Here is a 27,794-nt window from a genome sequence, read left to right as displayed (position 1 = left end):
GTGTGTGTCACATGTGAGCTTTCTCCTTTCTGATTTCCCAGGCAAGACAGGAGAGTGACTCATGGGGTCTGAGAGGAATGGTGTCAGGGAGGGTCCAGCTGTAGGACGTGTTGCTCAGATGCGTGGGACTGGTGCACACAGACTGCTCAGGAACCGCCCAGAGTGAGAGGAGACCCCTCTGGAGCTGGGAACCCCCTAGCACGCTGGATTGAGTTTATTTTCTGCTAACCCCTATGTAAACTGAAGGCAAGTGACAAATTCACTCCCACTTTCTAAACTGCCATCTGAGGATCCAGGGTAAGCTGCCCTACTCCTCCCAGACTGGACTAGAATGGTCAGTGCTTGGACACACCCACGTACTCCCTCACCCCCGTGCAGCTCGGGGCCCAGAACCCTGGGCAGGGCTGGGATTTGGAGAGTCCTGGAGAAGCTCTGCCTGACTTCTGAGGTTCAGCTTGATGAGGGGTGAGATGGCTCAAGGAGTCATCAGGCCTTCTGCAGGAGTCCTGCTCCCCTCTGGGGACAGGTGGGGTCAGAAGAACTCTGCAGGGCTGGCTGTGACTACTGTCTCAGCCCAGGGAAGTCCCCACAAGGCCCCATGTACCCTCAGGGCTCACGTCCCAGCATGCCTGGTCCTCAGGGCCTCCTGGGAAACCCAGGTGTCTGCAGCTGCCCCAGTTTTACCTACAGCTGGAGCCTGGCCCTCAGGTACCAATGTGGTGAGAGGTGGGGGCGCAGGCTAAAGGGCAAATTGCTAAAAAGAAGTATTCTGCAAACCCTAGTTTGGGGGCCATTGGTTCTTTGATGCCAACTTAATTGCAGGACCATTGACCCTGGTTCAAAGGGTCAGTTGGGGATACCCACATTTCCCATCTGCTTCTGAGGCTTGGGCACCTGTTTAAAAGGACATTGCATGAACGATTTGGGAGGAAGTGTCAAGATTCTAGGAAGGTGCTCCACTCCTCCCTATGACATGGAAAGTCAGGAACTCCTGCCCCGAGAATGAGACCAGGTCACTCTAACGATGGCAGTCCCAGCCCAGCCAAGTCTGCCCCCACCCCATGGCTTTCCCAGACCTCCCCCTGGCTGGCACCTGTCATCCTGAGGTCTGCTCTTGCCCTCCCATGCGCTGCACACTGAAGGGTGACCACCCTCCTGGGACCAAGGGGAAGTCAGGAACGGAGCCCTTGCGCCGGCAGCCCTCTGTGGCTGGGCCTCTGACACCTGGGAGTCCCCTTCCTGTGGCAACTTGCCACCCAACCAAGTCGCCTTTCAGAGACGAAGGGGGACGTGGTTACTAATTGCACTAGGACGCTGTCCCAGTCATCCAATCCACCTGTCGTGTGCAAGTGTGTGTGTGTGTGTGTGTGTGTGTGTGTGTGTGTGTGTGTCCATGGGTGTGTGTCTGTGATTTAACAGAATGAATAAGCAGCATGAGTGCTTCACCTGTGAGAATTATTAGTTCTTCTGAATTCCCACAAAGATCTAGATAAGAGACGATGAAAACTTTGGTGAATGAGAGATGTGTATAGAATCTCCATGTCCCATCCCCGTGAAAGAGCAAGCGCACATCCCGCCCGCCCTGTCGGGTTCCTGTCCCTGCACTGTCTTTCACTTGGTTGAGGTGGAGGATCTTCGTATTTGGTCTGGGACTTGCCTTGTCACCAGGGTGGCGCTCAGAGGTGTCGTTGATATGAAGCTCCTGGATGGGCTATGGGCATGGGCTTTCCTCCTGGGGCCAGCACAGACCCTGGACCCCAGCAGGTCACCTGCCAAGGTGCCAGCCCTGCCCTCTGTTGAGGACTCCCTTCGAAGGTCGGAGGTACCCAGGTAAGAGGGCTTGCTCTGAGCTCCCCAGACGCCCAGGTGTGCCACCCCACAGGTGGGCAGGCACTGGAGGCTCTGGCCCTGGCCCTGCCCCTCCCTGGTGCCAGCCGCACTGTGCTGACTGCTTCCTGCTGTTCACCAAAGCGTTGGGCAGGAGGCTGTTTCTCTCTCTCTCTCTCTCTCTCTCTCTCTCTCTCTCTCTCTCCCTCTCCCTCTCCCTCTCCCTCTCCCTCTCCCTCTCCCTCTCTCTTTTTAAACATTTTTTAGAAGCAATTTTTGGTGTGTTTTGCCGGGAACTGGGGAGAGTGTTTCTGCAACTGATCTTTGGTGTAGCACTGGACCCAACCTGAGCTTGACCCGATCTTGACCCAGGGAGGTGGCGGCACTCACTCTGCCTCTACTGTCACCTAACAAGTGCACAGCCAGGGGAATCCCCGCTCCACAGGAGCCAAGAGGAGTTCCTGGGAGCTCCCGGGTTCTGGAATGAGGAAGCAAGGCTGTGGAGGGAGGTGACAGGTGGCACCAGGTCCTGAGGACGGGAGCAGGAAGAGAGGGGACTGGCTGGCTTGGACGCTGGGCAGCCAGGTGTGGCTGTGATGGGCCCAGGCCTGGGAAGGGAAGGGAATCACAAGAAGAGGTGGGTGTCTCACCCGCTGTGCACGGCCAGGGCTGGCCCTGGGGAGGCAGGGCAGGCCAGGTCACCCCAGGGACCACCTGATGCCCCCCTTCAGTATCCTGGCCAGGGGGTAGGCAGGGCCACCAGCAGCTCCGGGATCTATTTAAACATTTTATGGACTGTAGATAACATGCCTTGTGATTCCCTGGTCAGGGTGCACAGCCCAGTGCTTCCAATGCACGCAGACGGTGTCAATGCGGCCTCTGCAGGACATTTTCATTACACTAAGGAAAACCATCCCACACCCTCTAGCTACCACCTGGAGACCACCCACCAATCACCACAGGGCTGGCCTCCGGGGGGGCCTGCCCAGAGCCCAGAGTCTGCACCAGGCTTGTTGCTCAGCTGTCGCGCTCTAGAAAACCTGGATATTTTTCGTAGACAAGTGCAGCATATTCCCACGCTTCTCTGGGCTCTGGTCCTGATGTGGAGCAGGCCATTTTGATTTTGAGGATGGAAATCCAGTCGTGCAGACTGACAGTGGAGATCCCGGGAGCTTGCTGGGGCTCCTTGCAGTAGGCAAGGGGCACTGCAGGGCTTGGGCCCACCGCCAAATCCCCTTGGCACTGCTTACATTTCCTGTGCTGCTGGAACCAATCACTGCACATTGGGTGGCTTCCAACTGCAGGAATTGATTGGCCATAATCCTGGAGGCCGGCAGGGTCATGCTTCCCAAGAAGGCTCTCACAGGTTCCATGGGCAGAAGACACTGGCGGCCCCTGGCCTGGGCAAGCACCCCTCCCACCTCTGAGCTCCACAGTCGCCTCTTCCTGGGTCTGTGTCTCTCCTCCTCTTCTTGGAAGGACACCGGTCTTTGGATCAGGGTTGACCTCAACTCGGTTTCATCTGCAAAGGCCTATTCCCAAGCAAGGCCATGCTCACAGCTACTGGGGGTTGGGGCTTTCACACGTCTACTGGGGGACACGGCCCCGCCTGGCTCACACACATGCATCACTCTTCCCCAGGGGAAGCCAGGACTGAGCTGCTCTCCAGCTTGGCCTGCGGCTGGGGGAGGCCTGGTGGAGAGGGGACCTCAACCCAGAATGAGTCGGGGGTCTTGACAAATGTCACAGAAATGAATTTAAGGACACATCAGCTGGAGGCATAGCAGAGATGTGTTGGGAAAGCAGAGACACCTTGGAGAGAGAAGGTGGGCCATCTACCAAGTAAGGGACACTCCGGGTTCCCAGGCTCTTCTCTTGAAGGAAACTTGGCGAGGTGGGCACCGGAAGGCATATGACAATGACATGAGTCTGGTGCTCCAGCTGGTTGGTTGAGGGTCCTCAGGGTGACGGTGTCTCCATGGTCTGGCCAGTAAACAACATCAGAAGGTACCCTGGATTATGGTTTTTAAAATAGTGTCTCTCTCTTGCTTAACCTGATTTATTAAGTTGGCTAATTAACACGGCACAAGGTCATTTTCTTACATAAGTGAACTTACAGTAACTGAGGTTGGGAGTGAAGATTTATAGATTTCCCATAAACCTGGGCGTGATGGCCCGAGGGACAACTGGCTTGGGGACTGAGGTGGAGGAGCCACAGCACAGCTTTCAGGTTCATCTATACCTCCTGACTTCCTTTTATCTCTGTTCCTGCCACCTTCCTGTTCTTTTCTACTCTGCCCCACTTCCCACTGCCTCATCCCTGGCCTCTTCCTGGGCCGGCCCCACCGCCTCCCTTCCAGCACTTTTCCTGTCTGCACAGGAAGGCTTGAGGGAGGTGTTAGCGGGAACTGGCCCCAGGCAGGCCTTTTGACACTGGTCAGGGCTGTGGCCTTCCATCCTCCTTAGCTCCAGGGTTCAAAGCTCAGACTCACTCTGGAAGTCTGCTTCCGCATACCCAGTGGCTGAGGAGGCCGTGGCAGGATGCCCCTGTGAGTTCCTGGAGCAGAGTTTACCCTGGTGCCCGCTGGGGGAGAGTTCCGTGACTCAGTGGCACCTGACACTTTCTTTTTCTCTCCCTACTGTGTTAGTCTTTGGTGCCTGAACTTTGACTTTTGGAGCAGGTCACGTGGTTCAACAGAGCTGTCACAGTGTCATCTGGCACTGTTTGGTTTCAGGCTCTTCCTGCCCAGCCCTATCCCCTCGGCAGCCAGCGGCAGCACGCCTGGCCCAGGGCTTGGGGACCGTGGCTGCAGGGACAGACCCCATCCCACCACCTGGAGGGCGTGCAGAAGCAGACCCCAGCCCCTTGGTGAGTACCCGCTGCAGCCCAGGATTCTGGGATGGGCTGCTGGCTCTTCACAGAGGCAGGACTCCAACATCCTTGTCCATTTTCAGTCTGCAAGGGCTGGTGGCCTGATTTCCAGGTGTGCTCAGGGTGCAGGCCTCTCCTTGAGCACTTGGCTACAGCTAGTCCAGCCTGTCATTCCAAACAAGAGAATCAAACAGTGGGAATCATGGACCTGAGAAATGCTCTCCGCTGTGCCCAGAGATGCACCAGGATGGTCAGCACAGCACTGTGCTGGAGGACAGCTGGTGCGGTCCAGCCACAGGAGCAGCGCTCAGCCAGCTGTGTCCCCTGGCATATTGAATCCAGGCTCAGCTTCAACAGGAACAGAGTGAACACATTTCCAGAGTTCCAGGGCAGAGGCCCGGCTCTGGGGGTCCCAGTGGACTGATCCGGGCTACGCACTCCAAGATGCCAAACCAAGACCTGAGGGTGGCAGAGGCAGGGAAAGAGCTGAAGTCAGGGCAGGTTCACCGGGAGGCCTCGGCCCTGGCTTCAAGGGGCTCAAGGACATTGAGGTTTTATAGGAAGGGACATGAAGGCCAGGGTTGGGTCTGCACGGGTGGGGGTCGCAGAGCTGGCAGACGGGGTGATCTTGGTCAGGACTGTTCCATCATTATTTCAGGATCAGTCATGCAGGGTTTTGTTGTGATAACAAACTTACTGTCATCCCAGCTGCTCGGGAAGCTGAGGCAGGAGGATCACAAGATCAAAGCCAGCCTCAGCAACTTAGTGAGACCCCGTGTAGAAATAAAAGGAGTGGGGATGTGGCTCAGTGGTAGATCACCCATGGGGTCAATTCCTGGACCCCCTACCCCCACAAAAAAGAAAGTTGCTGTTGCCTGGGAATAGCTTTGCCTCTTGTCAGAAGATATTCTGTGAGACTTGTTCCTGAATCCAAAGTGACTGCAGAAGAGGGTGGCTTAAGAGAACTCAGAAGGGAAAAGACCAAGCCAGAGAGGCAGTCAGAGTCAAATGGGCCTCCGTCATATGGAACTGCAGTTGTCAGCCTCCAGACTGGGTGCAGCCTGGCACGCGGGAGGCCCTGGGGACACCCCTAGTGCCATGCTCATAGGCCAAAAAGATAAACCTAAAAACAGGTGGAACGTACCAGTCCATATGTCTGATACTATTACACAAGTTGCTCCTGGAATCAAGGCAAGGCAGGGCAAAGGAGCCAGAGGCAAACTGGGCCGGAGATGCTGAGTTCCCTACCTTTGCAGGCCCCGGTGAGGAGTCTGTCTTTAGCAAAGGCAGGTTCCAAGTCCCTGTGACATTTCCTTAAGCAGAAGTCTGATGTGCCAAATGTTGGTGTGGAAGCTGCACCGTGGGTCCGTGGGCACATCATGGGCAGGACCTGTTTTATATGCTTGAGCCAGTCTGCAGTTTGGAAACGTCCTTATGTTATTTAGGTGGATTAATGGGCTGACCTGAGCCAGTGCAGCGGGGCAGGCAGAGACCCCGGCAGGAACACAGCTGTGAACCCAGCTCACCCACAAAGCCAGGGTGCCCAGGGCGTGTTCCTGGGGGGGAGGGTGCACGTGACCTCTGGGCCACAGGTTGAGGTCTGCGGGCCACCTGGACAGCCAGTCTTCAGGGGCTTGAGCAGGGACTGGTTGGATGCACTTTGTGCAAACAGAGCTGGGGCTTGTGAGGCCAGTGGTGGAGCCGACTGGGCTCCCTCCAGGAACCTGTCTCTCCCGCCATTTGCTCTGCTTCTTCGCCTTTTGAAGCCCGTGCCCCGCCAGCTGGGAGGCGAGGGCCTCGGGGCTTCTTTCTCCGTCAGTTTCTGTGGTGCTCTCCTGCCATCTGTATCCCGGCCCTCGCATCTGGAGCTGCTACAACAGGGCCCCTCGCTGGGCTGCTTAAAACAGACTCGTATTCTCTGACAGTCCTGGAGGTCAAAACCTCAGGTCAAAGTGTCGGCAGGGCTCCTGGGAAGAGCCCTCCTGCCCTCTGGCTTCTGGAGCCACCCTTGCGCAGTCCTGGCTTGAGCCCTCTCTGTCTCCGTAGTCCCTTGGCCTTTTTATGTTTTATTTTTTGGTGGTGAGGATTGAACCAGGGGTGCTCTACCACTGAGCTGTACCCCCGGCCCTTTTTAATTTTTATTTTGAGACAGGGTCTCCCTATGTGGGCCTGGAACCTGCCCTCCTCTCTGAGCTGTTCTCTCCCATGACGTGGGCAGCGTCCTCCTGGATCCCTGAAGCCAGTTCTTGGGTTCCAGCCCTCCTGTGCCCCTTCCAGGTGGTGGCATCACCCAGCATGGCGGAGCTGTGCCGCACAGACTCCACACTGACGTCCCTGGACGAGGAGACGCTGTGGGAGCTGATGGAGAGCCACCGCTACAAGATCGTGCGCAGCATCTGCCCCAGCCGCCTCACCCCCTACCTGCGCCAGGCCAAGGTGCTGGGCCAGCTGGACGAGGAGGAGGTCCTGCACAGCTCCCGCTTCACCAACAGCGCCATGAGAGTGGGTGAGCCCGGAGGGTGCGCCGCCAACTGGGCCCCAGCACCCCCAGCCCCTGGACTCCAGCTGGGCTCTTCCTGCCCAGCCAGAGCCACACACCTGGCCCCTAGCCGTGAAGCCCCTCCAGCAGGGCCAACAGCAGGGCCAGGAGCACAGGCTGCACAACACCAAGGGGACGGGAGTTGCAGACTTTGGGAACACTGTTAATCCCCTAGGGCCACCCGACCCTGAACATGATTATTTAAAACACAGCAATGGGGCTGGGTGCAGTGGTGCACACCCATAAACCCAGCAACTCTGGAGGCTGAGGCAGGAGGATCCCGAGTTCAAGGCCAGCCTGGACAACTTGGTGAGATCTAGGCTCAAAATAGATCATAAAAAGGACTTGGGGTGTAGCTCAGAGCCATCCCCAGCACCAAAGACTTGGGGTGTAGCTCAGAGCCATCCCCAGTACCCAAACAAAACAACGACAACGACGCTAACCAGCAACGGGGTGGAGGGTAGCTCAGTGGCAGAGCACAGGCCTGAGATGAACAAGGCCCTAGGTCCGACCCCAGCACAGCAGCACCCACAGACGCACACTGGGTGATGTGTCTGCTCACGGGCCAGAGGTCCGACATCAGTGCCTCAGGTCCCACTCCCACTGGAGGCTCCAGGGAAGGACCCTGCCCGCCTCTTCCATCTTCTGTGACTCCAGGTGTCCCTTGGCTTGTGGCCCCATCACTCCAGGCTCTGCCTCCCCCTTCAGAGGGGTCTTTCCCCTGTGTCTTGTCTCCTTGGGTCTCTTATGAGAAACTTGTCCCTGGATTTTGGGCTTACCTGCTCTCATGGGACGGTCTTACCCCAAGACCTCTAACTTAGTTACATTTGCAGACCGTGTGCCCAAAGGAATTCACACACAAAGATTTCAGGTGGACATCTTGGGAGCCCACTACAGATGTCTTTGGAACCCACTCCAGTGGTCCGACAGGCTGTGTTCACTCGTCCCACTGGACATGCTAATGGCTTTACGAGTTTCCATTGAGGAGACACTCTGCCTCGCCATAAGATCAGGCAATAAGTGGTAGCTATGAAGACCATGGTGTGTGCGCCTCTTGGTTTATAGGTGGATCCAAGCCATGAGTGGAGTCGAGAAATATGAGATTTGGGCCTGGGCTTGGGGGCCCCCAAGGCTCTCTGGGGCCCCCCTTGGTATCTATGGGCACAACCCCAGGTGTGTCTGTGCGTGACCTCGCCCTGCAGGCCTCACCCTGGGCAGAGCTCTGGAGTCGCTCCAGCAGCGAGTTGATAAACGTGGACTTTGCCTTGTGAAGCTGAGCGGGGTCAAGTCATCACCAGGTCCTACTCCACGAGCCTCCAGCAGAGAGGGCTCCTCTCCCAGGCCCTCCACCTCCTCACTGCCCCTCACTGCCCCTCACTGTCAAGGACACTCCGCTCAGCCCTCCCTGCAGGAAGCCAGTCCTCCCGCCCTGAGCCCTGGAAGCTAAGTGATGCTCTCTCCCCAAGGGCACCTGCTGGACCTGCTGAAGACCCGCGGGAAGAATGGCGCCATCGCCTTCCTGGAGAGCTTGAAGTTCCACAACCCTGATGTCTACACCCTGGTCACGGGGCTGCAGCCCGACGTGGATGCCAGCAACTTCAGCGGTGAGAGCAGGGCCTGTGTCAGGACTTCCCCCAACTTCCTCTTGATGGAGGCCATGGTCTGTGTCCCTGCACCCCTACTCCATGCACTGGATGGGCAGGAAAAGGACCCTGGACCTTGGGCCCTACAAGGCCCATCCTCACTCACCCAGCACTCTAAGAGCCCCAGGAGAACCTGCATCCCAGAGGGGAGAGGCACAGGCCGGCCTCTCTTGGAGGCCAATGGGACAGCACCGTCCTGGGTCCCAGATCTCAGACGGGCTGAGAGGCCCTTTCAGAGGCAGAGGGAGCAGAACCTGTGGCACCCTGGCACACCTGTCTAGGTAAAGGTGGGGCCTGCTTTTATTTAACGCACCCTGCTGTTCATTTAACCACGATACCAAGTCCATGGAGGCCTGGAAGCTTTTACCACCACAGGTTAGGGCCGGGGCCTGCATGGGGGTCGGGATGCAGAGATTGGAGGCCGGAGACGAGGGGCGGGCGAGGTGGCAGCGCCTTACCCCTGCCCTCCACCCCGCAGGCCTCATGGAGACGTCCAAGCTGACCGAGTGTCTGGCGGGGGCCATCGGCAGCCTGCAGGAGGAGCTGGCCCAGGAGAAGGCCCAGAGGGAGGCTGTGCTGCGGCAGTGCCAGAGGTTGCAGGAGCGCCTGGGCCTGGCCGAGGCCCGTGCCGAGGGCCTGTGCCAACTGGAGGCCGACCACAGCCGCATGAAGCGGGAGCTCAGCGCCCACTTCCACGAGGTGCTGAAGCTGAAGGACGAGATGCTGAGCCTCTCGCTACACTACAGCAACGCGCTGCAGGAGAAGGAGCTGGCCACCTCGCGGGGCCGCAGCCTGCAGGAGGAGGTAGCAGGGACAGCCCTCGCTGCGGGTGGTGGGCCCAGCCTGACTCTGCTGCTGCCCACCCTGGGGCCTTTACACGTCAGTCTGCCTGCCCGGAGACCTCTTCCTTGTGCACACCTCCCTGCCCCGACCCTGGACTGAGACCCCCCGGGAAGTCGATCCCAGCTCTCCCAGGGGCCTCCTGAGGGGCTGTGCTGAGCCCGCTCGGCTGCGAGCCTGCCCTGCCCTGTAATTCCCCGTGGCCTGGATGGCCTGGTGTGAGCTGTCCACCACAGCATCTGGAGGCAGGTCTGGCTATGCTGGGCTCCAGATTAGAAGACCCACCTTGACCACTGCCCCAAGAGTGCGGTGACATCTCTGTCACCTGCCTTTGTCCTCCACTGGCTCTGGGTTAGGGCAGTGCCTTCAGCTCATTTTCTCTTGGGAGACTGTCCTCTTATTGATTCATACGTGCTCTTTCAATATTGAGGATTATCCTGTGATCTTGGCCTTTATTTTTTTGCTTTATTTTGTTTTGGTGCTAGAATTGGAACCTAAGCACGTGAAGCACGTGCTCTACCAGGGAGCTACACCAAGCCCCCAGGTGTTTGTTTTAAGTTTTGAATTTTAACTTTTTATTTAGAAATAACTTCAACTTTGTTCTTTCTTTTTTTTTTTTTTTTTTTTTGAGGAGAGAGAGAGAGAGAGAGAGAGAGAGAGAATTTTAATGTTTATTTTTTTAGTTTTCGGTGGTCACAACATCTTTGTTGGTATGTGGTGCTGAGGATGGAACCCAGGCCGCACGCATGCCAGGCGAGCGCGCTACCGCTTGAGCCACATCCCCAGCCCCAACTTTATTCTTAAAAAAACCCACAGTTAAAATAGTACAGAGAATACCCCATGCCCTTATTAAGGGCCCTCTGTACACACACACACCCCAACTTCAGAGTTCTATCTGTGGCCTTTATATATATGTATTTAGTTGTAGATGGGCCAAATATCTTTATTTGTTTATTTTCACGTGGTGCTGGGGACCGAACCCAGGGCCTCAGGCATGTGAGGCACGTGCTCTACCACTGAGCTACATCCCCAGCCCATACCCGTGGCCCTCTATTCTCAAACATTGAAAAGTGTATTTCCTAAAAACAGGTGTTTTCTTATGTGAGCACACAGCTCTCTTTTCTGTTAATTTGCATCGATGTCCTCACTTACCCACATGGAGTCCCCTGGGGCCCTTCTCTCCAGCCAGGGGCAGGCGGTGGCTCTGCTTGTCCTGCCTCGCAGCCTCTTCAGTCTGGAACCTCCCACGGCCCTTCTGGGCCTGGGGGACGCATGAGTTTGAAGACCACTGATACTTTCATGGCAGAGTTGGGGTCTGTCTCCTGTTTCCGAGAGAGGGTCCGGGGTTCTGTACCTTTGCTGGGTCCACTGGGTACCGCCTGGAGGCATGCTACTGGCCGCCCGTCAGGGGCTGCTGCCGTTGACCCTCTGGTCAGGTGCCGCCCGCTTCCTGCATGACAGAATCGCCATTTCTTCCTCACCCCTGCAACTAACAGGCCATCTGGGGAGGCTCTTGGGGACCAGCAAGTGTCCCCTACTCGCCAGCCTGTCCCAGCCTTGGCCGTGGTGGTGGCCTGGGCAACCGCTGGCCTTGGCTCCCCTCCCCCAACTCGGGCACCCGCTGTGGGCGCAGACTGGGTCCCTCTTCTACGGCCAGGCAGAGTCACTGGGGGGCGCCCTGCTCCATGCCCCGGGGTGGCCCTTCACTTTCCGAGCTGCCTTTCTGGCGGGGACCCCTGCGTGTGAAGAGCGTCCTGGATGACGAGCTGGAGAAGCCCCCAGGCCCCCGTCCTGGCTAGAAGCTGCTCACCTGGCGTCCTCGCCCTCCTCCCTGGACAGCTGTACCTGGTGAAGCAGGAGCTGCAGCGGGTGCAGATGGTGTCGTCCTGTGAGCGGGAATTTCGAGAGAGGTCCCTGAAGATGGCCGGTGACCTGGAGGAGGGCGGTGAGGAGCTGGCCCGCCTGAGGGAGGAGAATGAGAAACTGCGCTCGCTGACCTTCAGCCTGGTAGGCTCCGTTCCCTCCACAGGTCAGCTGCTCCCCTGGGCACGAGCTGGGGGTGTCCACATGTGTGTGTGTGCTGGGGGTGGACCCAGGCCTGGCACACACTGGACAAGGGCTGTGCCCCAGCCACACAGCCCTCCGCCACCTTCTCTCCACTTCCTTCCTCTTCCCACAAAAGAGGGGTTAACTCTGAGTCTCGGGGAAAGGAACTGGGCTCAGTGGCACACCCCTAAAATCACAGCAGCTCAGGAGGCAGGCAGGAGGATCACGGGTTCAAAGCCCCTGACTCTAAATAAAAATCGAAAAAGGGCTAGGGATGTGGCTCCGTGGTCGAGTGCCCTCAGTTCAATCCCTGGTATCAAAAAAAAAAAAAAAAGCAGATCTTTAGTGAGAAATGCCCTCTATAAACACCACTGGCCACCTGGCACACCATCATGAGCCTGGCGTGTGCCATGGTTCTGGGCTCCCTTCTGGGAGGTGCTGAGTCCACCCTTTGGCTCGTCCCTCCTTCAAGCTCAGTGTGTGAAGGAGAAGGTCAAGGGACTTAAAGAAGTTGTCCTTCAGACGTCCCCAGCTTCCCTTACCCTCTGACTCCTTGACCACGCAGCATTAGAACTGAAACGTCTTTTCCCAAATGTGACTGGGGCCTTCCCGCGGCTTCTTCCTGCCTGGTGGTCCGTAGTGGGGTGACCCCCCTCCACACCCCTGGCCTTGAGGGCTCCTGCGCTGGGGGCCTTTTCCCCAGCCGGGGGCCCCTGGGGAGCTCAGGCCTCTCTGTCCACCAGGCAGAGAAGGACATTCTGGAGCAGAACCTGGACGAGGCCCTGGAGAGCAAGCAGGAGCTGGTGGACCGCATCCACTCGCTGCGGGAGCGGGCGGTGGCCGCGGAGAGGCAGCGGAAGGAGGTGAGCAGCAGCAGCCCCCCTGGGACCCGGTGACCCCATGTCTGCAGGCTGCATCCGTGGGAAGACGGGCTCCGCGTCCTTGCTGGGCCGTCGGGTTTGCTTACCCAGTTTAATGGCACATTCTATCCGATGCTTGGTCAGAGCCAGGTCAAGCCCAGGCTACAGCCAGGCAGAGTCACTGAAGTCCAGGGTGATTTCTAGGGTTTGGGGAGGCCAGAGTGACAGCCAGGGATTTATTCTTTTTTTTTAATATTTTATTTACATTTTTGGTTTTTGGTGGACAGAACATCTTTGTTTGCATGTGGTGCTTAGGATCGAACCTGGGCCGCACGCATGCCAGGCGAGCGCGCTACCGCTTGAGCCACATCCCCAGCCCCAACAGCCAGGGATTTAAAGGAGGGGAGAACAGGGAGAAAGGAGCCGTTGGAGGGGATGAGGCAGGGTGGGGGAAATTGTGACATCAAGCTAAACACCACCTGCGTGCAGTGCTTGCAGTGCCTGAGCTCAGGAAGGCTCCTGTCACACCCCTAACCCTGCCCTGCAGAAACCAGCAGGAGTCCACTCTCCCTCCTCTGGAACCACCTGCCCCCTCGCTCCCTGCCCCTCCCCTACCCGGGCCCTCAGAGCCACTGACCTCCAGGGCCCTGTCCCCTCTGTCCAGTACTGGGAGGAGAAAGAGCAGACCCTGCTCCAGTTCCGGAAGACACAGATGGACTGTGAGCTGTACAGGGAGAAGATGAACACGCTGCAGGGCCAGGTGGCCGAGCTGCAGAAGGAGCGTGACCAGGTACCCGGGAGCCGGGCCAGGGCCAGGAGGACACACATGCCACCCTCACTCCTCGCTGGTCCAGCTCGGGAGCCCGTGCCACCTCTGCTACCTCACACTTGTGTCTGGGTGAGGCTGAGGGCTGCTGGTTGGGGGACCCTCTCGGGCTCTGCCTGTCCTGGATGGAGGCTGCTTCCAGACTTCCAGGTCCCTTTCCTTGGTCTACACGAGGTTTCTTAACTCCCCCACCTCCACTACACACCCTGCCTTCGTTCCCTGCCCAAGACATTAAGAAAGTCCAGCCCAGATGGTGGCTTTTATTAAAACCACATGTGCATACACGGAGTGAAGGGGACGGTGTGCGAGTCTCCTCGCTGGGAGAGTTCCCGGGAAATGCCCGCCAGCAGTGGTGCTTTCTCCAGCTGAGGCCCCTCGTCTTGATGGCCCAGCCTCCTGACTGTCCTGTCCTGGCCCACAGGCGTACTCTGCAAGGGACAGAGCCCAGCTGGCGATTTCTCAGAGCCTGACGGAGAAGGACTCCCTCCGCAGAAGAGTGTTCGAGCTGACCGCTGAGGTCTGCGAGCTGCGCACCCAGCTCTGCAAGCTACGGGCAGAGCCCACAGCAGGGGTGAGTGCTCTGTGGGCAGCACCAGGCTCAGGGCTGTTTCAAGGAGGCAGCAGGAAGAGGGCTGGAGAGGAGGAGCTGAGCCCAGGCTGGGCCACAGCAGCCCTGGCAGGCAGGCCATCCAGCTGTCCCTCTGCCTGCCGGCCGGTTCCCACACAAGGTGGGGCTTTGATGTCTTGACGAAGCACACGGGCAGGCCCAGCCTCTGCCACATCTCCTTTTCTGAAAATACCAGCCTGTTACAGACGGGCAGGGTTAGCAGAGGTCCGGGTCCTGGTGGAGAGCGGCTCCATGGGCAGCCGTGCATAGATGACGCTTTCCAAAATGTCAGAGTCATGTCCAAGAGCGAGTAGCACAGGGAGCTCTGGTCCCAGAGATCAGAGCCCTCTGGTCCTGGTCCACAGGCAACGCTGCCCAAGCACCCTGGATCTGGGGACTCAGCAGAGGTGAGTGGGGGGGCAGTGGCTCTTCCTCCTCACCCCAACAGCGTTAGACACACAGACACGTAAAGGGACAGCCACCAAGAAGCAAACCATGCTCCTTGTCGGTGTGGAGCTCGGTCCCTTCAGCGCTTTCTTCTTCCTTTTTCTCCTCTGCTCTTGTGTTTCATGGCGTTGGGGACAGAAGCCAGGGCCCTGGGCTCGCTAGGCGGAGTGCTCTGTCACTGAGCTGTACCCCCAGGCACCCTGTTTTCTATGTAGAATACAATTGTGTTAAGTATCTATATAACATGTCTTTACTCATGCCTTCTCTAAGACGCCACCTCTCCAGTGCTGCTGGTCTCCTTGGTGGCTGGCTCCTGCACGCTGGGGTCCCCTGCTCTGAGGACAGGGGTTGTTCTTCCTGGAAGCCTATGAAAAGACACTGCAGGGCAGTGACCCACTGGAAAGCCCCGGGCACCCCAGGTAGCTTTCCTGAATTAAGGACCCCTCTGTCCCCCAGCAGGAAGCGGAGGCCAGGGAGGCCCCAGAGGCCAGGGAGGCCAGGGAGGCCAGGGAGCCCTGCCCTCGGGGGAAGCAGCGGCTGGTGCGGATGCATGCGGTGTGCCCAGGGGTGGACAGCAGCTGTAGCCTCCTCAGCTCCACCGAGGTAAGCAGCTCTCCTGCCGCCCAGCTCCTCTGCCACGCACAGCCCTGCCACCCTCCATCTGGACCACGGGCATCTCCACCCCCTTGTCCCGGTGGGGAGAGGTCGATACCACTGGGAGAGCCCAGTCAGTGAGAACCAATTCCCTGGCAGCTCTTGAGGCCAGAAATCTAGAATCAAAGGGTGTCAGCAGGGCCACACTCCGATAGCTCTCCAAGCTCCGGGTGGCTCCTGGCCTCCTCAGCTGGTGACCACATCACTCAGGCTCTGCCTGCATCTTCCTGCGATGAGCCCTGCGGTGCCTCTGGGCCCAAGTCTCCTCCTTTGAGAACATGTGTTAGTCAGCTTTCTAATGCCGACACAAAATGACTGAGGTCAGCCACTTAATGGGAGGAGGTTTATTTTGGCTCGGTTCCAGAGGTGTGGCCGTGGCTGCTTGGCTCTGTTGTGGCTGTGGCGCGAGGCAGCAGGGGCCTGTGATGGAGCAGAGCCCTTATGTCACTGCGGCAGGAAGCAGAGAGGGAGAGCGGTGGGTCCCAGCACCACCCCTGAGGGCCACCCCCAACAACCTAACTTCCTCCCTCAGGCCCCACTTGCTGGAGGCTCCATGTCTCCGGCAGCAGCACAGGCTGGGCCAGGCCCCTGGGCACACTCCAGGCAGGGAGGCCCAGGCAGGGAGGCCCAGGCAGGGAGGCCCAGGCAGGGAGGCCCAGGCTGGGGGGCTCAGGGCCCCTCTGGTCCATTCTGTCTCCATCGGGCTCCATTTCACACAAAGATCCTAGTCCCAAAGGCACATCTCAGGTCACCAGTGGACGTGAACTTGGGGGTGCACTCTGTTGGGCACAGAGGGCTCCTGGGTGGTCTGACCCACTCCAGTCTCTGGAACCTTGAGTCCCCCGTACCTGCTCACATCCTCTGGCAAAGCCAAGAGGTGGTCTCACCATGGAGGGCATGTGGGTCCAGCATGCCCAGGGTGAGGCAGAGGCACCCCTGCTAAGGGCTCCATGAGCTGGGAGAGAGGACCGGAGGCAGGCTAGCGCCCTGGGCCACTGCCCCAGCTGGCCTTGGTGTCTCTTTCCTGCATGACAGCCTCCCCACACTGTCCTGCATCCCACAGGGCAACCTGCTCAGGCCCACCTGCTGGCCAACCTCTGGGACAGTTGTGGAGAGCCAGGCGACCTCCCCAGAACCCTGACACACAGAGCAGGGGCCACTCCACATTCCACCAGGACTCCATGGCCAGAGCCATCCAGACCCCACGCTGGGCAGGCGCGGCTTCCGCCCTGTGCCCTCACTGCCCCAGGTGTAGCACAGTCCTCCTGGCCGCCGTGGTAGGGACTGGGAAGCAAAGGGGCCTCAGCAGCTCCGAACTGGCTCCCTCCCTCCTGCACCTATGATGGCCCAGGAACCCACTCGTGGCTTCCTCTGGGCCTCTCCAGGGCCTGAGCTGCAATGTGCCACAGCCCCAGGCCTGCCCACCTGGCTCCTCTGTCACTTCCTCCAGGAAGGCGCCAGGGCTTCCCCACCCATGTTGCCCACACCCTGCTGTGGCACATCCCACTCCCTGGTGTGCATTTGCCCATGGATCCCCTACCCCAGGAAGAACACCTGTCCTCAGGGGTACGTTGACACTAGCACAGGGCTCGGCACACAGTAGGTGCTCAGGGAATTCTCAGACAGTAAATTCAGAGCAACTCTGTACTCCTGGGGTCCTCGTCAGACCCTGCTCTGAAAGCAGCCTCCCTCCAGGAGGCCCAGCTCCTCCCTCACCAGCAGGAACTGCACCTCTCCGGGCCTTGGTTGCTTTCTGCACCAGATGGAACAGGATGCCCACCCAGCAGGATCCTGAGGGCCCAGCGATACTAATCATAAAGCAGCTGCAGAGATCCTGGTTCCATGGCCTGGACCTTGATGTGCTCTCCCTTCCCTCCCGCGCCCCCTCTCGGTGATGCCACCCTCCACCGCCCTCCTCCAGTCCCAGCTCTGGTGGGACCTGAGCGCCAAGTCCAGCCGGGAACCCATGGACAGCTTCCGCTCCAGCAGCCCTGTGCCTCCCAGCCAGCAGTCCCTGTATAAGCGGGTGACAGAGGACTTCCGGGAAGACCCCGAGTCTTTAAGGTAGAGTGGGATGCAACCGTGAGGTCCAGCTCATGGGGGACACTGAGCTAGCCCCTGGACCATCTGGGCATGGACACAGTTGCTTGGGAAGGGACTGGAGCCTCCAGGCCCCTGCAGTAGCGGGCAACATGACCTGAGCAGCTCCTTGTGCTTCACAGAAGCTTCCCGGGAATCCTGGAGGTAGACCTAGGAGCCCCTCCGGGGGCCAAGGGGGACGACACAGACCTGGACTATGAGATCCTGGACAGGGCGGGTGAGTGTGATCACCCCCAGACCGCTGCAGTGTCCACCCCTCCAGGGCTGCTGGCCAAGCTGCAGGGCCACACATGAGACCGCCTGAGGACTGGCAGGTAGGGGTGAGTTTGACCTCAGCTCACCCCTTGTCCATACTGACCACCTGGCCACTCAGGCCAAAGCCCAGCTGCTCTCTGCTCAGTGGGGTCTCTGTCTCTGTGCCTCACATAGAGTCCGGGGGAGTTATTCATAGCCATGTCCAGCTGAGCGTGTGTGTCCCCCACTGCTCTACTCTGGACCACTGGGCCTCCCAGGCTGTCAGGGGGCGACTAACAGGCTTAGGTGGCCAGCTGCTCCTGGCGGGGCACACCACAGGCTGTGGTCCACCTGCTAGGAGCATCCCCGCTCTTGGGTGTTGGTCTCTGATTCTCCTGGGGCTTATTCCTCATATCTGTGAGTGGACTGCTCCCTTCCCCCTCCCAGGTGCACGAGCCCCTTGAGAATACTGGCTCCCGGCACAGTAGGTGCTTAGCTCCCATCTGCAGAGCACCCTGTGGCCACCAGGGGGCGCAAGTGCCCCACACTGTTCTGCACAGGTGGCCTTGTGGGTCTGTGGGTGCCAGTGACAGAAACCTTAACCTTGCAGGCTCAGACATGTTTTTATTTGTATCAGTGGCACCCAAGGCAAGCAGCTGGCTGTGAGATCATGACCTGGAAGTGCTGGGTCCTCTTTGCTTCTGTCGCTCAGGGTTCTGCCTGATGCCTCAGTTTTAAACACTGTAGTGGCATTGACCCCCCATACATCCAGAGTACAGATGATTGATTTAATTGGGATTTTAAGCACAATCACAAATAGATGTTTGCCTTGAGCTGAGCACAGGTTCCTACAGCAGACAGCCGTGAGGATTCCGCTGGTTCTCGCCGCCCATTTGCAGGGTGAGAAACACAGGCTCAAAGCTCCAGGGCACCTGCCTCCTGCTCACGGGCTGCAAAGTCAATGGCTAGAGCCTGGGAGCCAGGGGAGCATCTAGTCCTTGACCTGCCGAGGTCTGCTGGCCACTGGCCAGCCTGAGATGCAGCTGTGCAGAAATGCCCTGTGGAGAGGCAGGCCCAGCCAAAGTCGTGCTGGATTGGGTTTCTAAGTGAAATCAGAAATCCAGGTTCTGGGAGAAACATCCCCAGGTCCAGAGATGTCGGCCACTCATGCAGGTGTCCCGAGACACACAGCTCTCAGTGCTCCCTCTGGTTTTAGGAAAGGTGAGATCAGGTGCTAAGCACGAGGACGAGGAGGAGGAAAAGACCTTCCAGGGTCAGCAAAGGGGGGGACCAGGAGGGGGTGCTGAACCGGCGGGGTCGAGGTGGGGGTGGGGTGCCGGGGCTGCACAGGGCCAGTGGGGTCAGCAGTGGGGGACCCTGAATTGTGACCGCTAAGCTCCCACTTTCCTCCCAGACCTCCCCCAGCCTGAGGGCAGCCCGCAGCTGTCCTCCAGGAGCCTGGACAGCCCTGAAAGGTGAGCTGTGCCTGGGGAACCAGAGCTGGGGGCTGAGAGAGTCCAGCGTGACCACCATGTCCTCTCACCACGGGGAGGGCACAGCCTTTCCAAGGAGACAGGCTCACTGAGGGTGGAGAAGGAGAATTCCAGATGCCGGGGCGGGGCATGGGGGTGCGATGCGGAAACAGCCTTGGCTGCCCTGTGCTGGGCAGCACCTGAGCTCGGCTTCTGCCCACTGCAGCAGCGCCCCTGTGCGGCGGAGGCCAGCCCGCAAGATCCTGAGCCAGGTGACGGTGCTGGCCTTCCAGGGACGTGCCCTGCTGGAGCAGATCCGTGTCATTGGCGGAAACCTCACGGGCATCTTCATTCACCGGGTCACTCCAGGCTCAGCGGCAGATGGGATGGCCTTGCGCCCGGGCACCCAGATCATGATGGTGAGAGCGGGCGAGGCCCCACGCCCGCCAGCCTCCTCGAAGTCACAGTGGGGAGGATGCGATGCGAGTGGATTCGCAGCCCCACCAGGCTGGCGTGAGGTGTGCCCTCATCTCCAGGGGAGGCTGGGGAGGATGGAGGCCAAGCTTCTCGGAGCCTGGCCTCTGGGAAACTGGAGCTCAAAGCTGGGACTTTCCAGGACAGGTGAGAAGGCTCCTGGGGTGGTTCTGAACAGGGTCTTTAATTCCCCCCTCAGTGCTGGGCATTGAGCCCAGGGCCTTGGGCGCTGGCAAGCCCTCCACCGCTGAGCTGTGCCCCAGCCCTGACCAGGGACTCTTTTTTTGGTGGGGGTGGGGGGTACTGGGATTGAGCCCCTGGGGCTTAACACTGAGCCACATCCCAACCCTCTTTTATATTTTAGAGACAAGACCTCACTAAGTTGCTGAGGCTTGTGATCCTCAGCAATTTTTTTTTTTTATTGTAAAATGTGCAAACCAGAAGAGAACATAAATGTACTGATGGAGTACACAGGGCAGGGAGGGTGACTGTGATGTGACCTCAAAAGCAGAATTATTAAACTTCAAGTATTAAAGATATACCAATGTTATACCAAGAAACATGCAAAGCAGGCTTCCCCCTTGCCCAAGGCTCACCGTGGGCCAGGAGGAGACAGGGGCTGGTGAGGGCCCAGAGAAGGGCCAGGCAGGATGGGCCGGTGCCCTGGCAGAAGTGTCTTTTGAGCCTCTTGCCACAGGCCGCCCACGGTGAAGCTGTCCTTAGCTTGGACAGCCACCTGTCTCCTAGCAGGAGGCCATTAGGTATCCCTCACTCCACCCCTGGCAGAAGGCCCCTGTGACATCTCTGCAGGCCCAGGAGTCCCAGCCACCAGCTGGGTGGTAAAGTAGCAGAGTCCCTCTGTGGTACTGGAGACAGTCCTGGTGTCCTTTGGGCCAGCTCAGTCCTAATGGCCTAAGACATGGCTTAATTTTTATCTCATAGCAAAAATGCACATTCTCCTAAACTCAACCCAAGAGCAAAGTGGAGGCCCTGTTGGGGGTATTCACAGGTGGGGAGGGCGGGGGGTGCCCTCCCACTGAGAGGTCAGCACCAGGATGCTGCTCCACACCCACAGCCCCCAGGAGAGAGTGGGCCAGCCCCTCCCCTGGTGAGGAGTCTCAAGCCTGACAAGACCAGGTCTGGAACACTCCGGAATGTTCTAGAACAGAAGTCTATTTTCAAGAGAGGAAACTGCATATCACAAAGATATGTGGTCTTTAGGGGTGAGGGGCCGGGGCTGGGTTGGTGGGTGGCCCCCAGGGCCCAGGAATGTGCTGGGTGCAGTCCACACAACTTCCAGACCCACCTCCCTGTCCTGCTGCACAGCCTGCCACGAGGCTCCAGTGCTGTGGCCGCATCTGGGCAAGGTGCCTGGACAGCCGAGGAGGCCAGAGCATCCCTCTGCAGGGGTGCACCATGCCTGCCCCAAGCCCCTGCCCAGCTTCTCTGAACTCAGAATGTGACTGCAGAGTCCTGGTCCAAGGTGCTGACCCCGGCACTGCCCCTCAGGTGGATCACGAGGCCACGGAGCCCTCATTCAAGGCCACCCTGGAGAACACAACCCTGGAGCAGGCCTTGGGGCTCCTCCGGAGGGTGGACGGCTTCTGCTGCCTGTCTGTGAAGGTCAACACTGAGGGTAAGGGTGCCGCCCCTCACTCCTGCTCAGCCACCCAGCTCGTCCCCATCCTTGGCCCATAGCTGGGCCACAGCCCGGCACCCAGACTCCCCAGAGCTGCTCAGTCAGCTGTGTCCTGAGTCCCCAGGCCCTAAGCTGGAAGTCCCCGACCCGCTGACTTTACTAATTATCTTCCAAGGTACTGGGGGAGGGCCCTTCTTTCTGTCCTACTTTCACATTCTAGAACCTTCCTTGGAACCTGAGCTTATCAGTCCCTTTGATCAGGTTATAAGAAGCTGGTCCAGGACCTGGAGGCCAAAGTGGTGACCTCAGGAGATTCCTTCTACATCCGGGTCAACCTGGCCATGCAGGCCAAGGGGCCGGGGGAGCTGCAGGTGCACTGCAATGAGGTCCTGCACGTCACAGACACCGTGTTCCAGGGCCACGGCTGCTGGTGCGCCCACCGTGTGAACCCCTACACCATGAGGGACGCGGAGCACGGGGCCATCCCCAACTACCCACGGTGAGGAGCCGTCCAGCCCACTCGTCCCGGAGAGGCCCGGGGGATGCTGTCCTCCGCCCCTGCTGCAGAGCCCCTCCTCAGGATGGGAGGAAGGGGTGGACACTCCACAGAAGGGGCTGTGGCCCAGATCACTGCTGGGGTCTCCTGCTGATCGGGGCTCTGCCCTGGACAAGGAGGGACCTCAGGTCTTCCCGAGCTCTAGCTCCAGCCCTGGCCCCATCACACTGGGGCTGGTCACCCTGGTGGGCCTTCACCCCAGGGACGCCTCACCCCCAGTTGTGAGAGTCAAAAGTGTCCCCACACCTTGCCAAATGTCCCCTGGTTTGCCCAAGACCCAAAGCCCTACATCCAGGGCCGCCCCTCAGTCCTGGGAAAACTGGGCAGAGCTGCTCACCCTCCGCCGTGAGCACGTCCTAGAGTGACCTGTGGGGACCTGGGAGGCTCAGGTGCACAGAGGTCACTCCGGTCCAGCACCTCTCGCCCGTCCGCTGTGAGGGCCCCAGCAGGCCCTGGAGAGGCTGCCCGTGGGCAGGTCTGACTCGAGCTCTCAGTGACATGGGCTGCCCGCAGTGCCCGTGGCAAGGTTCCCGAGCAGGTCCTTGGGCCTGGCCACTCGTTAGAGTACGCGGGTTCTCCCCCACAACCCCTGAGTGAGCATCTGGGGAGGGGGCTAGGCCCTGGGGTCTTTTTTAAGCCCTGGGGACTGTGAACGTTGCCAGGGTCGAGCACTCCTGCTAGAAGCCCAGCGGGCAGGGACACCTCTCCTGCCTGGTGCTCCTGGACGCGAGAGCAGCCATGGCAGCTGGGCAGGGGCCTCTCCTTGTCCCTTCAGGGCTCAGCAGCAGCTCATCACCCTTATCCAGGACGTGACCCAACAGCGGACGGTTGCCCGCAAAGTGAGGCCCTGGGTGGGCTGCCAGGGTGTGGGTGTGGGCCCGGGGTCCCGTGGGCAGGTGTGAGCTGATCTGAGCAGGGCAGCGCCTGTCCCCATGGGCCCTCCAGACCTTTGCAGGGGTCTGCATGCCTCTCCCTGCGCGCAGGCCCTGGAACACGCTGTGCAAACCCGGTGGGTCCTGCTCTCACACGTAGCTGCTCCGTGCCTCACCTGCCTGGCCCCGTCTGGCTGCTGGTCTTCCCGTTCCTTCCTCTGCACACAGCATGGGGCGGGTTGCTGAGTACCCATCTGTCACCAAGTGGCAGCTAGGATGGTCCTGTCCCAGAGCCGGCAGTGCTTAGGTGTGGGGATGCTGCTCTTCCCTCTGCTTTAGGCTGACTGCCTGGGGACCCTCCCCTGCCTCCTGCCCCTGTCCGCTGGGCACAGCCTGATGGTTAGAGACCACACTGGATCTGCTTGGGGGCAGGGTTGGGGGGCTGGGCCTCAGGCCCGTGTGGTGGCGTCAGCAGCTCCTCCTCACCCCTCTTCCCTTCCCGTGGCAGTCTTCCGGGGGCACTCAGAAGCTGGTGCGCATCGTCAGCATGGACAGAGCCAAGGATGGTCCTCTGTGCTCATCCTTGGGTGAGGGCCAGGACCCCAGCAGGGCAGAAGGTGAGGCCCGGGGAGCTGCACTGCTGGCCTGGGGGGCCAGCTTCTTCAGCCTGAGGCCTCCTGCCCAGGCCAGGGTCTGTTTTTAAAAACTGTATTTGACGTCTACACGCCCTTCTGGAGGCCACTAAGCTACATATCTGTGATGTCCTCCAAACTGCCACTCCCTCCTCCGTGACTTCTGTGACCTGCCCCAGGGAAATAGTGCAGATGCCACTGGCACAACCCTATCCATGGCCGTCTTTCTGGAATAGTAAAAACTTGAAACCCACCAACATCATGCAAGCCAGTGGACCCTGGGGTGGACACTTAGCCACCAGTGTGTGCACGAGGTCATGGTAGAGGCCAGATTGGCACAGACCCCGAGGCAGGTAAGACTGCTCACTGGAGACCCTCAGAAGCCAAGTTAGAGCAAGAGGAATCATTTTGGTTTATTTTCCCCCTGAAGTTTTCTTTCAGTGCCCAGAACAAGGTGGCTGTTGAGGACCGGGAGCAGCACAAGTATCTCAGGAGTAGAGGGAAGGGCCCAGGGGCAGGCTGGGGACCCAGAGCCCTGGGGGCAGGACTGGGGAAGGGGCCCGGCTCTCCCAGATCCTCCTCTGGAAGGAGAAAATCTGCTTCCTCTGTGACCTCTGGGGTCAAACAGGATGTCAGGGTCATCAGCCCTGAGCCTGGAGAGCGGCCCCCTCCCCCTCCCGCTGTTTACTACTGAGCCCAGAGAAATGCTGGGAGGCCTGGTGGTGGGGTGGAAGGCGTGATCAGTGGTGCTGGACTGAGTCCTGTTATTGTAGGTGCTGGGGCAGCAGCGGGGCTCCAGGGGCGGCCGCGGCCTGGCGCCCCTGCTCACCAGCCTTCTCCTCCACAGACTGCTCCAGTGCGTGCTTCTGGGCCGAGAGCTGCTTTACCCTGGCGCCGTACAGCCTGGTGCACCCCCACAGGCCCGCCCGGCCCCGGCCCGTGCTCCTGGTGCCCAGGGTGGTCGGGAAGATCCTGAGCAGGAAGCTCTGCCTCCTCCAGGGGTTTGGGAAGTGCCCAGCAGGTGCGCTCTCACCTGGCCCTGCCAGAAAGGCTCTGTCTGCTCCCGAGGCGGCAGGTGAAGGTCACGGGGTGGGTTTCCTCCGCAGGGCCACGCCCCTCGGGGCTCCAGGTCAGGTGCCCCCTTCCCTCCCCCAGCTCTGGGGACCTCTGGCATTCCCTGGCCTGTGTCTGCACGGCTCCCGCCTCACTGTGTCCCTGGGTCTTCAGATGGCCTTCTCGTGTAAGGACACTAGTTATCAGGTTTAGGACCCCCCGATCCAGCAAGACCTCACCTGGCCTGCTCTGAAGACCCTATTTCCAAGTTAAGGTTCCATCTGAGGTTCTGTGTGGACATGAATGGGGGGCACTGTTCCACCCCCACAGTCACTGTTGGCAAACCGGCTTCTACCCCCTGGGGTAGCGCAGCTGGAGGGCCACCTGCCCCCGAGCCACTCAAGGCGGTTTCCCAGGGGAGCCGCCAGTCCCGGGCAGCAGGAGAGGCTGTTGGCAGGTGCTGGGTTACACCCCGGTGTCTTTGCCACCTCTGGCTTTCCAAGAGGAAAGGAAGCAGGCGCGGTCTAGGAGGTTCCTTCATGAGCACTGACCGTGGCCAGGCTCCAAGGGGCGGCTGGAGATGCCGAGTTCCACCACTTCTTCAGAAACAGCTGCCTGGGCACACCTGGGGCAGGCCCGTGGGAGGGGCAGAGCCCCGTAAGTGGCCCAAAGGGGTAGCGGTGGATTGTGTGGGAGGGGTGGGGGCCAGCCAGGAGGGGCAGCTCTAGGGGGGAGCCGCCAATCCCCAGGCAGTGGGCAGATGTGGAAAGGCACAAGGCCTGCGCCACTGCACGCGGGACGGGTGAGGCCCGGGGAGTCAGCGAAAAGACCTGGGGGCTTGACCTTTGATGCCCGTCTCGAAAACAGAATGGGACGTGGCTAGAGCAGAGCCCAGAGAGGGTCTTCGGGGCCGCTGGGCCAGGGAGGTGCTGGCAAAGCTTCAGCAGGGAGGAAGGGCACCTGGCAGCCCCAGATCAGGGGTGCTGAGGTGGGGGGGTGGTCAGGAGGAGGGGGTGCAGATCTGAGCTGGGGCCTGGCAGACAAGGACAGCCACTCAGGAGCAGGGCCCGGAGGGCTCCAGGTTTGCTCCCAGCGGGGTCTCAGCTGCACACCAGGACTCGCGTGGCCAGGCCATGTCCACTGTGGGGGGGTTAGAGGGTGTTGGGCAGCACCCCAGCCTCATCCTACTGGATGTCATAGCAGAGCCCTGTTCTAGCTATAGCCCTTGAAAATGTCCCCTGAGGGTAAAGTGCCCCTGGATAACAACAGTGATCTAAGGAGGGAACGTCCAGCCGTAAGAAGCTGGACATCCATCCGCTCGCCCATCCCTTCCGCGTCCCTACCCTGGTGGTGTCCCTGCAGTGTCCAGGTCTTTCAGGGTGGGAGTGTCCAGCACAGACTCCTCCTGGTGGGAAGTGGCCACCCTAGAGCTTCTCGGGCTGGCTAGTGGCACCCATGGGCATGGGTATTCACGTGGGTCCCCTGAGGATCCCTGTGCAGCCAGGTGTGACGGCCCTGCCCGATGTCATCTCTAGAGTACTTGAGCCAGGAGGAATATGACACCTGGAGCCAGAGAGGGGACATCATCCAGGAGGGACAGGAATCTCATGGCCGCTGCTGGGTGACACGCCAAGCTGTAGAGTCCCTCATGGAAGAGGTAGGGGTGGGCCTGGGGCTGCTCCAGGGTCCGCAGCTCCCTCCTGGGCTGGGAGGATTTGGGGACAACTTCTGGGGCCCTGGACACCCTAGCTGGATGCTCCATGGGAGGGACCCAGATCCATGGGACCTTGGCAAGCTGACTCCTTGATCCTCAGCTCCCTTGACTCAGGAGACAGTTAGCAAATGCATGAATAGAATGGAGACGCCGATGCTCCGGTGCTCGAGGCTCAAGCGAGGAAGACGGTCCCTGGGAGGAGCTGAGTACGAGGCTCTGCACCTCATAGCTCCTCCAAGGCCCGAGACCCAGGATCTTGACTCATTTCCTCCTTCTCTCTCCCCCTAAGAACACTCACGCTCTCCTTGATGTCCGACTGGACAGCGTCCGTAGCCTGCATCAGATGGACATCTTCCCCATCATCGTCCATGTCTCCATCAATGAGAAGAATGCAAAGAAACTCAAGTAGGTGCCCACTGGGGGCTGGCAGTGGGGTTGGACGGGCACTGAGCTTCAGAACGCACAGGTGTCCAGCTTCAGGGCCTGCTGAGGGGCTTCCAGAGCTCACGCTGCTCTGCCCTGGAAACACCATACCCCCAACTTCAGGACGAAGGTCTACCTGCCCTCTCCAGATGAGAACCTGCCTCCTGGCCTAGCTCGACTGCCCCCACTGGTGGAAATCACTTGGGGGCCTAGTCCTAGCTTTTTTTTTGGTGGGGCACCAGGGATTGAACTCAGGGGCTCTTCACCGCTGAGCCACACCCCCAGCCCTTTTAATATTTCATTTAGAGACAGAGTCTAAGTTGTTTAGGGCCTCCGAGTTGCTGAGGCTGGCCTTGAACTGGTGATCCTCCCGCCTCAGCCTCCCAAGGCACTCGGAAAACGGACGTGTGCCACTGTGCCCGGCTCAGTCCTAGCTTCTTTACGAGGTCCCCTCAAGGTGGGCCACTGTCTGCATCCAGGGGTGTCTGGGCAGGTGCTGTGCCTCTGGCTCTCTCTGGGGGAGCCAGGTGACCCTGCTCTGCCCTGAAGCCCCACGGTCTCTGCCACCCAGGAAAGGCCTGCAGCGGCTGGGCACCTCAGAGGAGCAGCTCCTGGAGGCGGCCAGGCAGGAGGAGGCCGACCTGGACAAAGTGCCCTGCCTGTACAGCAGCCTGGCCCCTGATGCCTGGAGTGACGTGGACGTCCTGCTGGGCTGTGTCCGCCTGGCCATCGCAGATGAGCAGAAGAAGGTGGTGTGGACGGAGGAGAGCCCCTACTGACGCTGAGGCATCCTTCCCTGGGCTGTGAGGACCCCCATGTCACTGCCATTCTGTCCTTTGCCAGAGCCTCGGGGCACAGCTGGGACAGCTCAGCATGCAGGCCCGGCTCCCCCTGTGGCTGGGGTCTCACTCTGCACCCTCACCACGGTGGGGCACAGAGTGGTCACCCATACCCACTGTGACCCCTCCGCCCTTCACCAGGGCGTGGCATGGGCTGAACCAGAGGCCCTGGGGACATTTTTGCAGTGTGTGCGTGGGCTCTCCAGAGCCAGGGGCCCCAGCCTCTTGGGACAACTGAAAAAACTCCCCATCTGATCACGGGCTGCCCTTCCTTTCACATTTCAAGATGTCAAAGGGAACCTCCCACAGCCCCTGGAGCAGCCGGCTGGGAGCCTCAGTGTCCCCAAGGTTACTGCCACCCCTGCCCAGGGCAGAGACACAGACCCCGTGCCATGTGGCCCTGGCTGACTTTTTCAGCTCCTGAGGGCTGAGAGCTGTGTCAGTCCCTCTGGGTCACAGACACCTGCATGTGCACCTGTAAATAAAGTTCCTAAACAGTATTCTCAGGGGGTCTGTGCCCGGTGGCCTCCATGCTCGGCCCTGGACTACTAGGCAAGGGCCCCTACCTGGACTTGACTCACTTCCTGGGGCTGTTGTAGACCGAATGTCATTTTCAAAAAGTGTC

At 59.6% G+C, this 27,794-nt stretch overlaps 1 protein-coding gene across 2 annotated transcripts; it reads left to right on the top strand.

The window, feature by feature from the left end:
* Positions 1 to 3,315: 3,315 nt before the first annotated feature.
* Positions 3,316 to 27,669, top strand: Card14 (caspase recruitment domain family member 14). 2 transcript variants are annotated; one of them, XM_078041493.1, is made up of 21 exons: positions 3,316 to 4,696; positions 6,977 to 7,205; positions 8,705 to 8,842; positions 9,360 to 9,685; positions 11,561 to 11,728; positions 12,511 to 12,630; positions 13,292 to 13,417; positions 13,875 to 14,024; positions 14,967 to 15,110; positions 17,083 to 17,225; positions 17,384 to 17,478; positions 18,910 to 18,970; positions 19,197 to 19,386; positions 20,951 to 21,077; positions 21,342 to 21,579; positions 22,412 to 22,475; positions 23,017 to 23,125; positions 23,988 to 24,161; positions 25,729 to 25,850; positions 26,197 to 26,312; positions 26,902 to 27,669. In XM_078041493.1, the coding sequence occupies exons 2-21, from the start codon at positions 6,995 to 6,997 to the stop codon at positions 27,107 to 27,109; spliced, it is 3,030 nt and encodes a 1,009-aa protein (XP_077897619.1). In that variant the 5' UTR covers positions 3,316 to 4,696; positions 6,977 to 6,994; the 3' UTR covers positions 27,110 to 27,669. The 2 variants fall into 2 exon arrangements, with proteins under 2 accessions (XP_077897619.1, XP_077897618.1); XM_078041492.1 differs by having other exon boundaries at positions 19,194 to 19,386.
* The last annotated feature ends 125 nt before the right edge of the window (positions 27,670 to 27,794 follow it).

The sequence above is a fragment of the Ictidomys tridecemlineatus genome, chromosome 3 (assembly GCF_052094955.1).
Source record: "Ictidomys tridecemlineatus isolate mIctTri1 chromosome 3, mIctTri1.hap1, whole genome shotgun sequence".
Lineage (NCBI taxonomy): Eukaryota > Metazoa > Chordata > Mammalia > Rodentia > Sciuridae > Ictidomys > Ictidomys tridecemlineatus.
This window is presented reverse-complemented; position numbering and strand designations above follow the sequence as displayed.